The sequence below is a fragment of the Rosa rugosa genome, chromosome 7, assembly GCF_958449725.1.
Source record: "Rosa rugosa chromosome 7, drRosRugo1.1, whole genome shotgun sequence".
Classification (NCBI taxonomy): Eukaryota; Viridiplantae; Streptophyta; class Magnoliopsida; order Rosales; family Rosaceae; genus Rosa; species Rosa rugosa.
Window position 1 is genome coordinate 33,069,137 of NC_084826.1, and position 12,914 is coordinate 33,082,050.

A 12,914-nucleotide genomic window follows, 5' to 3' on the forward strand; every position below is an offset into this window, starting at 1 on the left:
TATTGAGATATTGAGTTTTATGAGCTTTGAGTTATCGATATATATTTTTTTTTTTTGGGGAACGGAATCAGGTTCCATTAATATAACGACCTCACTGGGTTAAGTTAGAGGAATTCGAAAATCCCTCATATTACATCTCGATGAACAAATCAGCCTGCATATAGCAGAGCTACCAAAAACAAACAAACCAAACAAAAAAATAAAAAATAAAAAAACAAAATGTGAAAACTCCGACACATATCCAACCCTAAATCAGTGTTGATGCCTAAGACCTTTCTGGTGTACATCGCCACTCATCAATCAGCAAAATAACAACAACTGAGGGCAGAACAAGGTGTGAGTACTTATTGAAAGCAAGGAAAATTCAGCTCCTTCCAACAGCCCATACCAGGCCGAATCTATAAGTGAAGAAAGGACAAAGGACAGCCATTAGTCCACTGCCCCAAGCCCAGCCCAAACTCTAGTTTGAAACTAGGGTTTTCAGCCGAGAAACCCGAGGAGCAGACCCCAGACCGTCGCCGCCACCAACCCTAACCTCCTCGAAGGCTCCAATCCGGTCAACGTCGTATCCAACATCCTTCCTACACCTCTAGAGCGGCCTACTGCGAACCATCAGAAAAGCAAAGAACCATCACCGATACGGCGGTCGACCACGATCCTCCACCATCGTCTTGGTTTAGAGAGAAGCTCCTAAACCCCGATCTGGACAAACCACTAGATCACCGCCCCCAAGATGCAGGACACTGGCCTCCTCAAAAGTTGACAAAAAGTGACGACCGGTGACGCTGTCGGTGTGACCCTCTGACGCCGACCTAACCGCCGAACCACTCCTAGAAAACACCCTCAACCGCCTCAGCCGCAAGCCGCCGTGAATGGAGCCCTCACTGCCTCAAACTGTACCTTCGAGCAGTCCACCAGAAAAACGACGTCGTAGAACAGGAAGCGGCACCGAACAGGAAGCCTGCTGTCCCCTTGCCGTCAACGTTCCTCTGCAGCCTGATCTGGGGACCGTAAGGTCACCGCCGCCAGCAAACGAAACCTAGGTTTCGCTTCTCGAGGTCGCTCCGAATTGCATGGAGGCCTCCTCGGTGGGAAATAATTATCGAGATGTTTTTGAGTTATGCTTTCGGTGATTTATTGATAATTTATTGAATTAATATCGGGTTCTTTCCGAAAGCAATTATTTTAAAAAGATTGATTCCAGTTTATTGAGGAGGTAAATAAGTTAGCGCATGCATGCATTACCTGGTCGACAGTCCCCTCCAGGTAACAGTCTAGTCAGTAGTCCTCTCCAGACAATATTCTGGCCGGCAATCCCCTCCAGAATATTCCGATCGGCAGTTCCCTCCAATGCGTCCCTGGTCGGCAGTTCTCTCCAGGTGGCATGAGATGACTAGTCGGCAGTTCCCTCTAGTCATCGCCTATTTTTGAGATATGAGGTTGTAAAGAGATTTTGAGACGGCTTTTGAAAGGTTTTACAATACGTGTTTGAGATTTCAATAAAGAGAAGGATTAAGAGTGTTTTTAAGATTTTACTACATGCGAGGTTTTTAAGAGAATAAATTGGGAAAGCTAGTTTCACTTGTTCATTTGAAATTACTTATTTTTCTGTCCACTCACTCTAACGGTTTTTAAATGCTTTTCCTCTGGGCCCTTCGGTTTCAAATGCCCAGTTTGTAAAATATTAACCCATGTGATTAATATTCTTAAGTTGAGAATTGTTTGTAAAATGGGAGATGTTGTGATTTAGGGAGCAGAGTGGCTTCAGAAGAATAAGGGTGGATTGTTTTAGAAGTGTATTGTCTTTCCACAGGTTTTTTGGTAGTCAATTTTTAGGAGAAATTCCACCAAATTTTGGTAGAATTCTTTTAAGATTGATCCCGCAGGGCCATTTCGGATTTCAGGGTGAAATCTGAGGCTGGTCCTGTCATTACAACTTTGCCCTGTACTCTCATCATATAATCCAAATGACGAAATCTCTATCTCCTTAAGGAAGAATCTGTCAAAGTTATCTTCAACTATATTGATTGTATGATCATAATGTCTGTGTTCAAGGTGTGGGAAGCGGTGGAAATAGAGAATTTCAGACTCAATCTCCTCCAAAAGATAGTCTCTGACTGTCAGCTTTCTGTTTCAATCATCCTTGGCCAAGCCCAGGTCCATTCCTTCCACTTCTATGTACCTGACTCTTGATGTGGGTGATCGTGTTTTAGATGAGAAGGTCAGTAATGTTCATATCAGTTCATCATTAATCTTGAAATTACGGAATGGTTTTTTATTCATATGTATTGGTGTGAACTTAAGTGAACTTAAGGTGAGGTACGTAGTTTTCTGGGTTTGGCAGGTTATTATCGGAGATTCATTGAAGGATTTGCTAGTATTGCTTCGGCTCTGACCAAGTTGACCAGGAAGGATGTCCAGTTTGTATGGACTAAGGAATGTGAGCGAGCATTCAATGAGTGGAAGGCTAGATTGACCACAGCCCTAGTGTTGACTATTCCCACAAGCGGTGGTGGTTTAGTCATCTATAGCGATGCGTCTCATCAGGGTTTGGGGTGTGTGTTGATGCAGCTAGCATGGCGGTGTTGTCGCTTATGGCTCTAAACAGTTGAAGGTACATGAGCCAAATTACCCCACTCATGATTTGGAGTTGGCTGCGGTTGTGTTTGCCTTGAAGATTTGGAGGCATTACTTGTATGGGGAGAAGTTCGAACTCTTTTCGGATCATAAGAGTTTGAAGTATCTGTTCTCTCAGAAGGAGTTGAACATGAGACAGAGAAGGTGGATGGAGCTCATAAAGGACTATGATTTCACCTTGGAGTATCATCCAAGAAAGGTCAATGTGGTGGCGGATGCTTTGAGTAGGAAGCCCAGAGGTATTGTTGCTTCTGTTATGGTTCAGGAGTGGCATATGTTGGAGACTGCATCTGAGTTTGACCTTGTACAAGCAAGAGTTGAGAATGGGAGTTTCCTTGGAAGTATCACGGTACAGCCTACCCTGATTTCCAGGATCATTCAGGGTCAAACAGAGGATGAGTTCTCACGTGCGAGGTTGGCAGAGTTAGCTGCGGATTCGTCCATTGGCGTTCCATCGGAGTGGTCGGTGGGAACGGATGGTGGTTTGCGGATGAACCATAGGTTGTATGTTCTGGATCGTGTTGACCTCAAGGGAGAGATTCGTCGTGAGGGACATCGATCGCGGTATACTGTGCACCCTGGAATCACTAAGATGTATCGGGATTTGTAAAGGCAATTCTGGTGGAATAGAATGAAAAGGGATGTGGCAGAGTATGTTTCCAAGTGTCTTACTTGCCAACGTGTGAAGGTTGAGCATCAGAGACCTGCAGGTATGTTGAAGCCATTACCTATTCCCGTATGGAAGTGGGAGCAGATCTCAATGGATTTTGTTACTGGACTGCCTAGGTCCAAACAAAGTCACGATGCAGTGTGGGTGATCGTGGATCGTTTGATGAAATCGGCGCACTTTCTTCCGGTGTCAATGACGTATTCGATTGACACGTTGTGCGAGCTTTATATTGAGGTGATTGTGAAACTTCATGGAGTGCCTGTGTCGATTGTTTCTGATCGTGATGCTCGGTTTACTTCAAAATTTTGGAGCGGTTTCCAAAAGGTCATGGGAACTGATTTAGATATGAGTACGACATTTCACCCTCAGACTGATGGGTAGACTGAGCGAGTGAATCAGGTGTTGGAGGATATGTTGAGAGCCTGTGTGTTGGACTTCAAGGGAAGTTGGGAGGATCATCTGCCGTTGATTGAATTCTCCTACAACAACAGTTATCACTCCAGTATTGGCATGGCACCAAATGAGGCCTTGTATGGTAGGCCATGTAGATCTCCGATCTGCTGGGCAGAAGCAAGAGATAAGGTGTTATTAGGTCCTGATATTGTGCAGGAGACCACTGACAAGATTTCAGTTATCAGGGACAGGATTCGAACAACACAGAGTAGACAGAAGAGTTATGCAGATTTGAAAAGGAGATAGGTTGAGTTTAAAGAGGGTGATCATGTGTTCTTGAAGGTCTCACCCATGAAGGGTGTGGTGAGATTTGGCAAGAAAGGGAAGTTATCACCAAGGTTTGTCGGACCTTTTGAAATTTTGGAAAGGGTAGGAGATTTGGCTTATAGGCTTGCCTTACCTCCTAGTATGTCTGGTGTGCATAATGTGTTCCATGTGTCTTTGTTGAGGAAGTATGTCCAAGATGAGTCACATGTGATCGATTATGGCACGATTGAGGTGCATGCGGATACGACCTTTGTTGTTGAACCTGTTCGTATTCTGGATAGGTCAACAAAGCAACTTCGAAGGAAGGAAGTTGACTTGGTCAAGGTATTGTGGAGTCACCATGACGAGGGTGATGCTTCTTGGGAGTTGGAGTCGGATATGAGAGCGAAGTACCCACAGTTGTTTGTTGATGAGCAAGCGTGAATTTCGGGACGAAATTCCTTTAAGGAGGGTAGACTGTGATGACCTGGATTTCTGTTATTTAATTTTGGTAATTAATAATGGACCAGTTGTACGAATAATTGTTATTGTGCTTTATTCATAGGTTATATGTGAAGTGTAATGGTTTTCGTACGTGTAATTATTCGAATTTCACAGTTTAGGGGGGTCGTGTGAAGTTTGACTTTTTATACGTTGGGATTCTCGGAAAACTTCCTTCACGAAAGTCGTAGAGCGCATCGATACGAGTTCGTGGACATGTGGAACGCGTCTATTGGAGTTTGTATGAGGAAGTTATGGCTTTCGGAAAAAGTTTCCGTTTTAGTATAAATAGAGGATTTCCGAAATTATTTTCATAATTCCTCATTTCCATTTTTGGAAACCATCTTTTCTCTCTCGGTCGACTCCTTCAGAACAAAACTTTCTGTCTGACCCGACCCGGATCCAGACAATCAGACCCGGCCGGAACTCGCAGCTCCGGTGATCTCTGGCCGTGAAACTTGGTTAGATGGTTCGCCACCTCCATCTGGTCGTCCCTGTGGAGTCCTCTAGCGGTGATATCCACCGTGTGCGGCGCAGCAAGGCGGTGAAGTTTGAGGTTTTCAGACCCGACCGGAAAACGTAGCTCCGGTGACGGTGCGGCTTCAAGTTTCCTTCCTTGGCTTCGTGGGGGCCATCTGAGTCGATCTATGGTGTTTGTTTGGATCGATTTACGTGGAAATCGGTTCAACTCAGATTGAGCAAAAATTCAAAGCTTGTGAGGTAGTTTTCGACCCTTTATGCTTGTTTTCTGACTTCGAGCTAGTTATGAAAATTCACAAGCATGCTTAGATGATCAGCTTTGATGTTGGAAGTTTTGTGAAATATTGAGTTTTGGTCGGCGGTGGTGAGCCACCGCCTGTGGCGGCGTTCCGGTGGTGTTCCGGCCATGTAGGGAACTGTTTTTGGTATTATATATGTTCTACTCGTTGATACGAGCGTTTCGATATATAATATGCAAATTTTGGAGTTCGAATAGAATTGTTATGATTTTTACCGTTTCATACCGGTGGATTTATTCAATCCGTGAGGATTCGAGCGTCCGATCGACTTGTGGTTTGGTCATATCGATCGTGGACGTATTCCGGAGACTTTGGGAGGTCTCGGATGTGGTTTTGCCTCGATTGGCGCCACTTTGGGGATTTTAGTTCAAAACAGGGGTTTCGGACTTAAATCAAATGTGAATCGTTACTAAGTGGGAAACCATATGTGATTAGGTACTTGACGAAGTATTTTGGACGGTTATTTGGCGGATTGGCTGCTTTGTTTTTTGTTGAAGACGCAGCGGGAGTTTCAAGGTGAGTAATCTCACAAGGTTCATTATGAACGGAATTACCATTATTGTTTTGGCGTTAATCATTTAACTGCAAACTATAGTTGGTATTAGTAGGCATTTCTGAGCGAATGACTACGTATATATATATTTACGTGAAATATATATATTCTTGTGAATGATGTGTGATGGAATAATATGCATGATGGTGTTCATATTATTGTTGAATGTGACTTTTCACGAAACAATATTGTGGAAAAAGATGTTTTCTATTGTTTTAAAAGTATCGATGGTTGATTTTGAGACCAGATGGGGTCTGAAAAGCAGAGGTCGCAGATGGTGACCAACGGTTGGTTCTAAGACCAGACGGGGCCTGAAAACCAAGAGTCACAGATGGTGACAGGTTGCAGATGGTGACAGGTTGCAGATGGTGACCAATGGTTGATCTGAGACCAGATGGGGTCTGAAGATCAAGAGTCACAGACGGTGATAGGTCACAAATGGTGACCAACGGTTGATTCCTAGACCAGACGAGGTCTGAATGATTATAGGTCACAGATGGTGACAGGTCACAGATAGTGACCAAGGCAAGAAATACGGAATCACGCAGTTGGCCGGGTAAGTGGGTATGATCAGCTAGAGTGCTAGTCTGTCTGCCATTATAGTTTATGGGGGTAACGGTCGAGGTTACTGGAGACTCATAAGTATGTAGTTTAAAGGAGAGTTCCGAGAGTATTCTTCTTTTATTGTCTAGATGAGACTTGAATTGCTTCTTGATGGTTAAGTTAGCAAATAGAACATTGTCACAGCGGTGACTTATGTTGTCCTTTCGGTGGAAAGGATATGTAATGATAGAAGGAATTCATGGTTGCTTGGTTTCCTTAAGCTGATGTGTGTGAGTTGTTGATTGATGTTCATGAGTTACTCATACGAGCTTTCATAAGCTTACCGGGTTTTGTTGTATGGAAACCCGGTGCACTATTCAATGGTGTAGGGGTTAATCTTGTAGGTCAGGGTAATCGTGGCTGAAGCTGTGGTAGCTTGTTGGAAGCAAATTTTGTTGGCTTTGCCAGTGTATGACTTCCGCTATGTAGTAAGCTCTGAGGAGCATTTACGTTTTATTTTGTGATGGCAATTTAATTCGTAAGTTTGTGTAATATATAACTCTGTGGAGTGAGTGTATATTGACTTGGAGGGTTCAGGGCATCAGTATGTACTTGATTTAAGGGAAAGATGTTCCAGGTATTTTGTATTGATGACTGAACGATCACGCATGTATAATTATGAGATTGTATATTGATTTTTATTTGTGTAAAAATCAGGGGCGTGACAATTACTTAGTACATGCTTGTTAGTGATTGGAGATGTTGATAGGTGAAGTAAGTTTCGGTAGAATTCCATATTTAAGTGGATGCCAAGCTTTATACAGAGAGGTTAAGAAAATTAAAACTTAGTTTAAGTGAAAAATAAAGTGAGGTTGGGTGCCCTTAGTAGTTTTGGGTCACCCAATATGAAAGGGAATTAGCCGGTATTCGAATTATTTCAATATGGTCATGATTGGTCGGAAGAGTGTATGTGGTCGATAAAACTACATTTAGAGAAATTGTTAGCACTTAAAGCATGCTATGCGCAAAGTCAACACTGGTCAAACTATGGTCAATCCTAGTGAAACAAGGAAATGTTAGTCGAACGATTAGTTAATCGTCGAGATTTTAAATACTTGTTCAACGAAAAACTAATGATCATTATGTTGGATTTAGGACTCCAGTTACCCAAGGAACGGAAGATTCGTGACGCTCGAATTATGTAAAAAATAAGCATTGGAATCCAGGTAGGGGACTTGGGACTCACTCGGTTAGCTGCTTTTCATATTTAATTAAATAGTGATGCATGATAAGTTGCGTGGCTTGGTTATGTTAAAAGGCAATGCATACTAACCAAATCGTGAGAGATGTTGATGGTTTGAGAGAGAAGGATGGCACTGACTTCCTTAGGTTCGATCCCCTTAACCTCCGGAGGGTTAGCTACATCGGTCGAACGGTGCGTGATTGCAATGACGACCCGATTCCGTGTGTGTAGCTAGGTAGAGGACGCTCTCGCTACGCTTACCTGGTTATTAATTAATTTGAGGTAAGGTCGTGTAGTGGGTCTACGAGACCGGCCATCAGGTATTACTTGGCGCCGTATGTATTTGAATTTCCTGCATTGGTTTTGAGTTTGGGAGAAAAAAAAAAATTTAAGTTTGTCGTTCTTCAATAGAAAATGTTAAGTACATTTTTATACTGGGTACCCAAAACTATAAATTTATATGTTGGTTTTGAAACCTAACCGGGTTGAAGCCCCTATTTAGTAGCGAGGACGAATGCTCACCCCTATAACAGTGTGGTTACATGTACTGTGCACTAGTACGAGATAGGAGCGTATGGAGTTGGGTGTGCGGACTTCGGTAAATTACTATATCGAGACTATGCTAAACCTTTATTCCTTGAGGTTCTTTATTTCTCGAGAAATCCGTCATATCAACTTCTGGACGAACAAGTTTAATATAACAATTTAAAGTATTTCACCTCGTAGAATATTTATAAGTTCCACTGTGTGTTTTGCAACAATTATTACTATACAAAATGTCTTGCGAGTTTCTAGGATGTAAATCAAGCCTTCAGTTTATGTTTTAGAGACATGCGGCACTGCAACATGTCTAAGCTGGTGAGGTGCAATTTGGGGCGTTACATTTTGGCCGTTTGAGACATGAAAAAAAAAAAAGATTGGATATACCTGTAAAAGTAGCTTTGGTTAAGGCAAGTCTGCCTCCTCTTGATAGAGAGTTTGCCATCCATCCTGCTAGCTTCTTTTGCATTTTCAGAATGATATCTCTAGTATGATAAGATCTTTGCAATAGATAATATCTTGGATTATGAGATATCTACCAATAGTAGTTTTATGCTGGATTTGTAGAACAAAAGAGATATTATTCTTAGTCATATTACGAACATTATCTAAAAAAAGTAAAATAGATTTATGGTAGTTGATTTGCTGACCAGAAGCTTACAAAAATTCATTTCAATTCGGATAATACTTTGCTAACAATACCTGGTTAGCTAAAGCTGTTCCACTAATTAGTGGACATGTGTCCATTTACAATATCTTTTTGTTTAATTGCTGGTGGAGAAGAGTTCAACTTAACGTCGAAGACGTTATCCAAATCCAAGCCTCCTGTAACGCCCCAAGCTGCACCTCACCAACTTAAGCACGTCACAGTGCCGTGAGTCTCTAAAATATAAACTGAACGCTTGGTTTACATCCTAGAGAACTGCTAGGCATTTGTTTAATAAACTTCTCGTAAACGCACAGCGGAGCTTAAAAATAATTTTGAGGTAGAATTCTTTAAAACACTAAATCAATTTGTTTATCCAGAACTTGAGATGAATGTTCACTCGAAAGAAAATGACTTCAAGGAGTACGAACTCAACTAGGTTCGACACAAGACTAGCTTTCAACAAATTCAAGAACACGAATTCGAGAAATAGAATTTAAAATAAAGTCCGGAAGATGGATTACCGAACTTATTCTGCACACCCAACTCCGTCTTCTATTGTCCCGTTATCAGTGCACAGCACATGCATCCACACTGTTGTAGGGGTGAGCTTTCGTACTAGCTGCTCAACAAGAACTCTACCTCGACTAGATTTGAAACCAATAAATAAATTTTTGGGGCCTGAGTATGAAAACTTAAACCAAATATTTCAAGAAACGACAATAAAAATGCTTTCTGACTCGAAAAGCGATGCAAGATATTCAGATAAACATGCGCGCTGTATCTTACTCGATGGTGGGTCCCGTAGACCCACTACAAGACCTTACCTCAATTAATTTGTAAACCAGGTAAGCGTAGTGAGAGCATCCGCTACCTAGCTACACACACAGAATCAGGTCGTCATTGCTTTCGCGCACTGTCTGACCAATGTAGCTAACCCTTTGGAGGTTAAGGGGATCAAACCCAAGGAAGTCATGCCACCCTTCGCTCTCAAGCCATCACATTTCTCATACGGTTTGGTTAGTGTGGTTCGCATTTTAACTTAACCAAGCCACACAACTTAACATGCGTAACTTTAAAACAACTTAACAAAATAAAATCACACATCGAGGAGAGTCCCGAATCCCCTACCTGGATTCTAATGCTTTCTCTCACATACTCCGAGAGTCGCGAACCTTTCGTTCCTCGGGTAACTAGTGACAGGACCCGCCCCGGGTTTCATGGTTTCACCATGAAACCGGAAGAGGCCCTGCGGGGCCCACCTTAGAAGAAATTCTATCAAAAATTTGATGGAACTTCTCCCAAAAATGGACTACCCAAAAACTGTAGAAAGTCATTTACACTTCTAAACAATCCTCATTATTCTCCTGGAGCCACCTTGCTCCCCAAATTCCAACAACTCCACTTTCACATTATACAAGTCTTAACTTAACAATATTAATTTCACAGGTTATCAGAGCAATTCGAAGATAAAAGTAAAGAGGATAAATGATCGATAGATCCTACAATGCAGAAACAGTGACAACTATGCCTCAACTCCATGGATGCCCGACCTTAACTAGTCTCGCCTGCAAACTGGGCATTTGAAACCGAATGGCCCAGGGGAAAGTAATTTAAAAACACGTTAGAGTGAGTGTTTAAATTAAATACACTTTAATACTTTCTAACAAATTGAACTATTTACAAAAATCTCGATATAAAATTTATTTCTCGCCACACTTATAAAATATATTTCTCGCCACATGAAAATTCTTGAAAACATACCAGCTCCGCTGGGTAAAAGAAATCGGACTAGCCCCGCCAGTCAAGTAACCGTAGAGTATGGGGAAGAAGTTATCACCATACGAGTAAGGGACCCTCCCAGGCTCTTGAACCTCCCAGGTTCTTGCTCTTCTCACCCACAAACACATAGTAAGTGGGGAGGAATACTAATAGGCTAGCTAGCAATAAAATAAAACGACCCAAGTATGGTGGGTTAAAAATCATACGAAAACCAGTAAGACTTCCTCAAAATCTCACTAGCAAATGCATATATTCCAATGACGTGGCCCGCATGCCAAAAATATTTCCGAATCCAAAATAAATAGGCGAGAATAGATAATTATAATTCCCTCGGGAATTCCATTTCCGATAATATTCCAAAAATCTCAAAATCGATGAATAAAATATAATATTAAATTCTGAAAATCACCTCAAAAAATAATTCTCAAAAATCAATATAAATCATGAATCCAAATAATAATCATATAGCGGAGATAAACCATCGAAAACTCAATATCAATGAAATAGTATCACAAATCCATTTTCCAAATAATAATCGAGATAAATCATAATCAATCTCCGAAAATCATTAATGCAAGTAAAATCCATGAGGTAAATCGATATCAAATTCCCAAAAATAAATCATAAGCCAAAACTGTGATAAAATGATAAATAAATAAATCATTAATTCGGGAAAATAATCGCATGCATCATTACTTAAAACAAAAGTCCACTCACAGTACTATTTAGGCGACCACGCATACGGGTTTCTTCGTCGAGCAGTAGCTCGGTACGTCGTCCTATACACAATTATATTCCATGAACAACAATTTGACAATTAAATACGATTCTAAAATCAAATCCTCATAAATCAATGTCTCCATTTCTTCTTGGATTCAACCCAAACTTTACCACTAACACCAATTTGTTAATTTAAAGGTTCTAAGGCAGAACCGAGATAAATCTGACGGTCAGATTCTCGTAAATCGATAATCAAAATATCAAACTTCAGAAATTCATAATCGATGTCAAACTTCTCCGATTTCCACCAAAATCATATCTACATGTTCTACAACTCACAATTAAATTATCTAGCCAAAAATAGGAATTTAAAACCGACCCTACAAGCCTCCACGCGCCGCCGGCCAACCTCCAAATTTGATCACCAAATTTCATCAACACGATCATCTCAACATTCCCAACAACTTTCTCAACTACGACAAAATCCAGAGATACCTTGAATGGCTGGAAATCGGCCCAAAAGCAAAAACTTCGGCGAAGCTACTGTTTACTTTGAGTTGACTTTGCTTCGGTGAAATTCGTCCACCACCACCACCATGGATCGAAAGAGGAAGCTCCCACGAACACAACAAAACCGATTTCGTCGCCAATGGTTGCTGGAATCGGAAGAAATCGCCGGAAAACCCCAATATGCTACAGTAACCTTCTAGGCTTCAATTCTCTTTTCTAGCCAAAAATACCATGATCCACTGCTATAGGCTTGTGGAGGAGGAGGAGATGGTTCCAACAAGACCGGTGGCTCACTGTTTGGTTGCAGGACGGCGAGGAATCGCCGGAAAATCAGAAAACTCGAAGAAAGGCGCTGCAGTCCTTTTCTTCTCCTTGCTGCACCTTCCACAGTCCAAAATAAATCACCAAACCATCATAGAATTGAAGAGGAGGAAGAGAGCTTTCCAACAATACCAATTGCATCAAAATCCGTCACCGGACGGAGGAGATATGGCCGGAAGAAGGTGAAGGGGTCGGGGAGAGAGAAACCAACGGATAAGTTTCTGAAATAGAAACTTACCCCAGTAACTTTCCCTATATACAAAAAGTTACAATGAACAGTAACTTAGTATTTTGGCCATAACTTTTGCATACGAACTCCGATTTAAGCGAACCACATGTCTACGGACTCAGTTTAACATCTTCTACAACGTTCATGAAGAAAATTTTCTAAATGATGAATGATCCAAAAAGTAAACTTTTAGAACCCCTAAAAGGTCGAAACGGAGTCGAAAGTAAAAATATATCTCGTTTACTGTTCGAAAGACTAGTAAACCGGTAACTTGCGATCCGGGACGTAACAGCTAGAGTCTTAAATTCCAACATTTCGATCGTTAATAATCTTTTGAACAAATATTTAAAATCTTGACGATTAATAAATTGTCCGACCAACTTTTCCTGTTTGACCAGGAATTGACCAAGGTATGACAAACATTTCCTGGTTTGACCAAGATTGACCAAGCTTTTTTTTTTTTGGGATCAAAGACGGGCGCTTTTTCTGGGGGCCTTACTCCAAATTCAGATTTCCATTTCACCCAAAAAAGACTCTTTTT

At 41.4% G+C, this 12,914-nt stretch overlaps 1 protein-coding gene across 1 annotated transcript; it reads left to right on the plus strand.

The window, feature by feature from the left end:
• The first annotated feature begins 2,040 nt into the window (after positions 1 to 2,040).
• LOC133723198 (uncharacterized) lies at positions 2,041 to 3,247 on the plus strand. The gene is made up of 3 exons (XM_062150016.1): positions 2,041 to 2,119; positions 2,214 to 2,221; positions 2,609 to 3,247. The coding sequence occupies exons 1-3, from the start codon at positions 2,041 to 2,043 to the stop codon at positions 3,245 to 3,247; spliced, it is 726 nt and encodes a 241-aa protein (XP_062006000.1).
• The last annotated feature ends 9,667 nt before the right edge of the window (positions 3,248 to 12,914 follow it).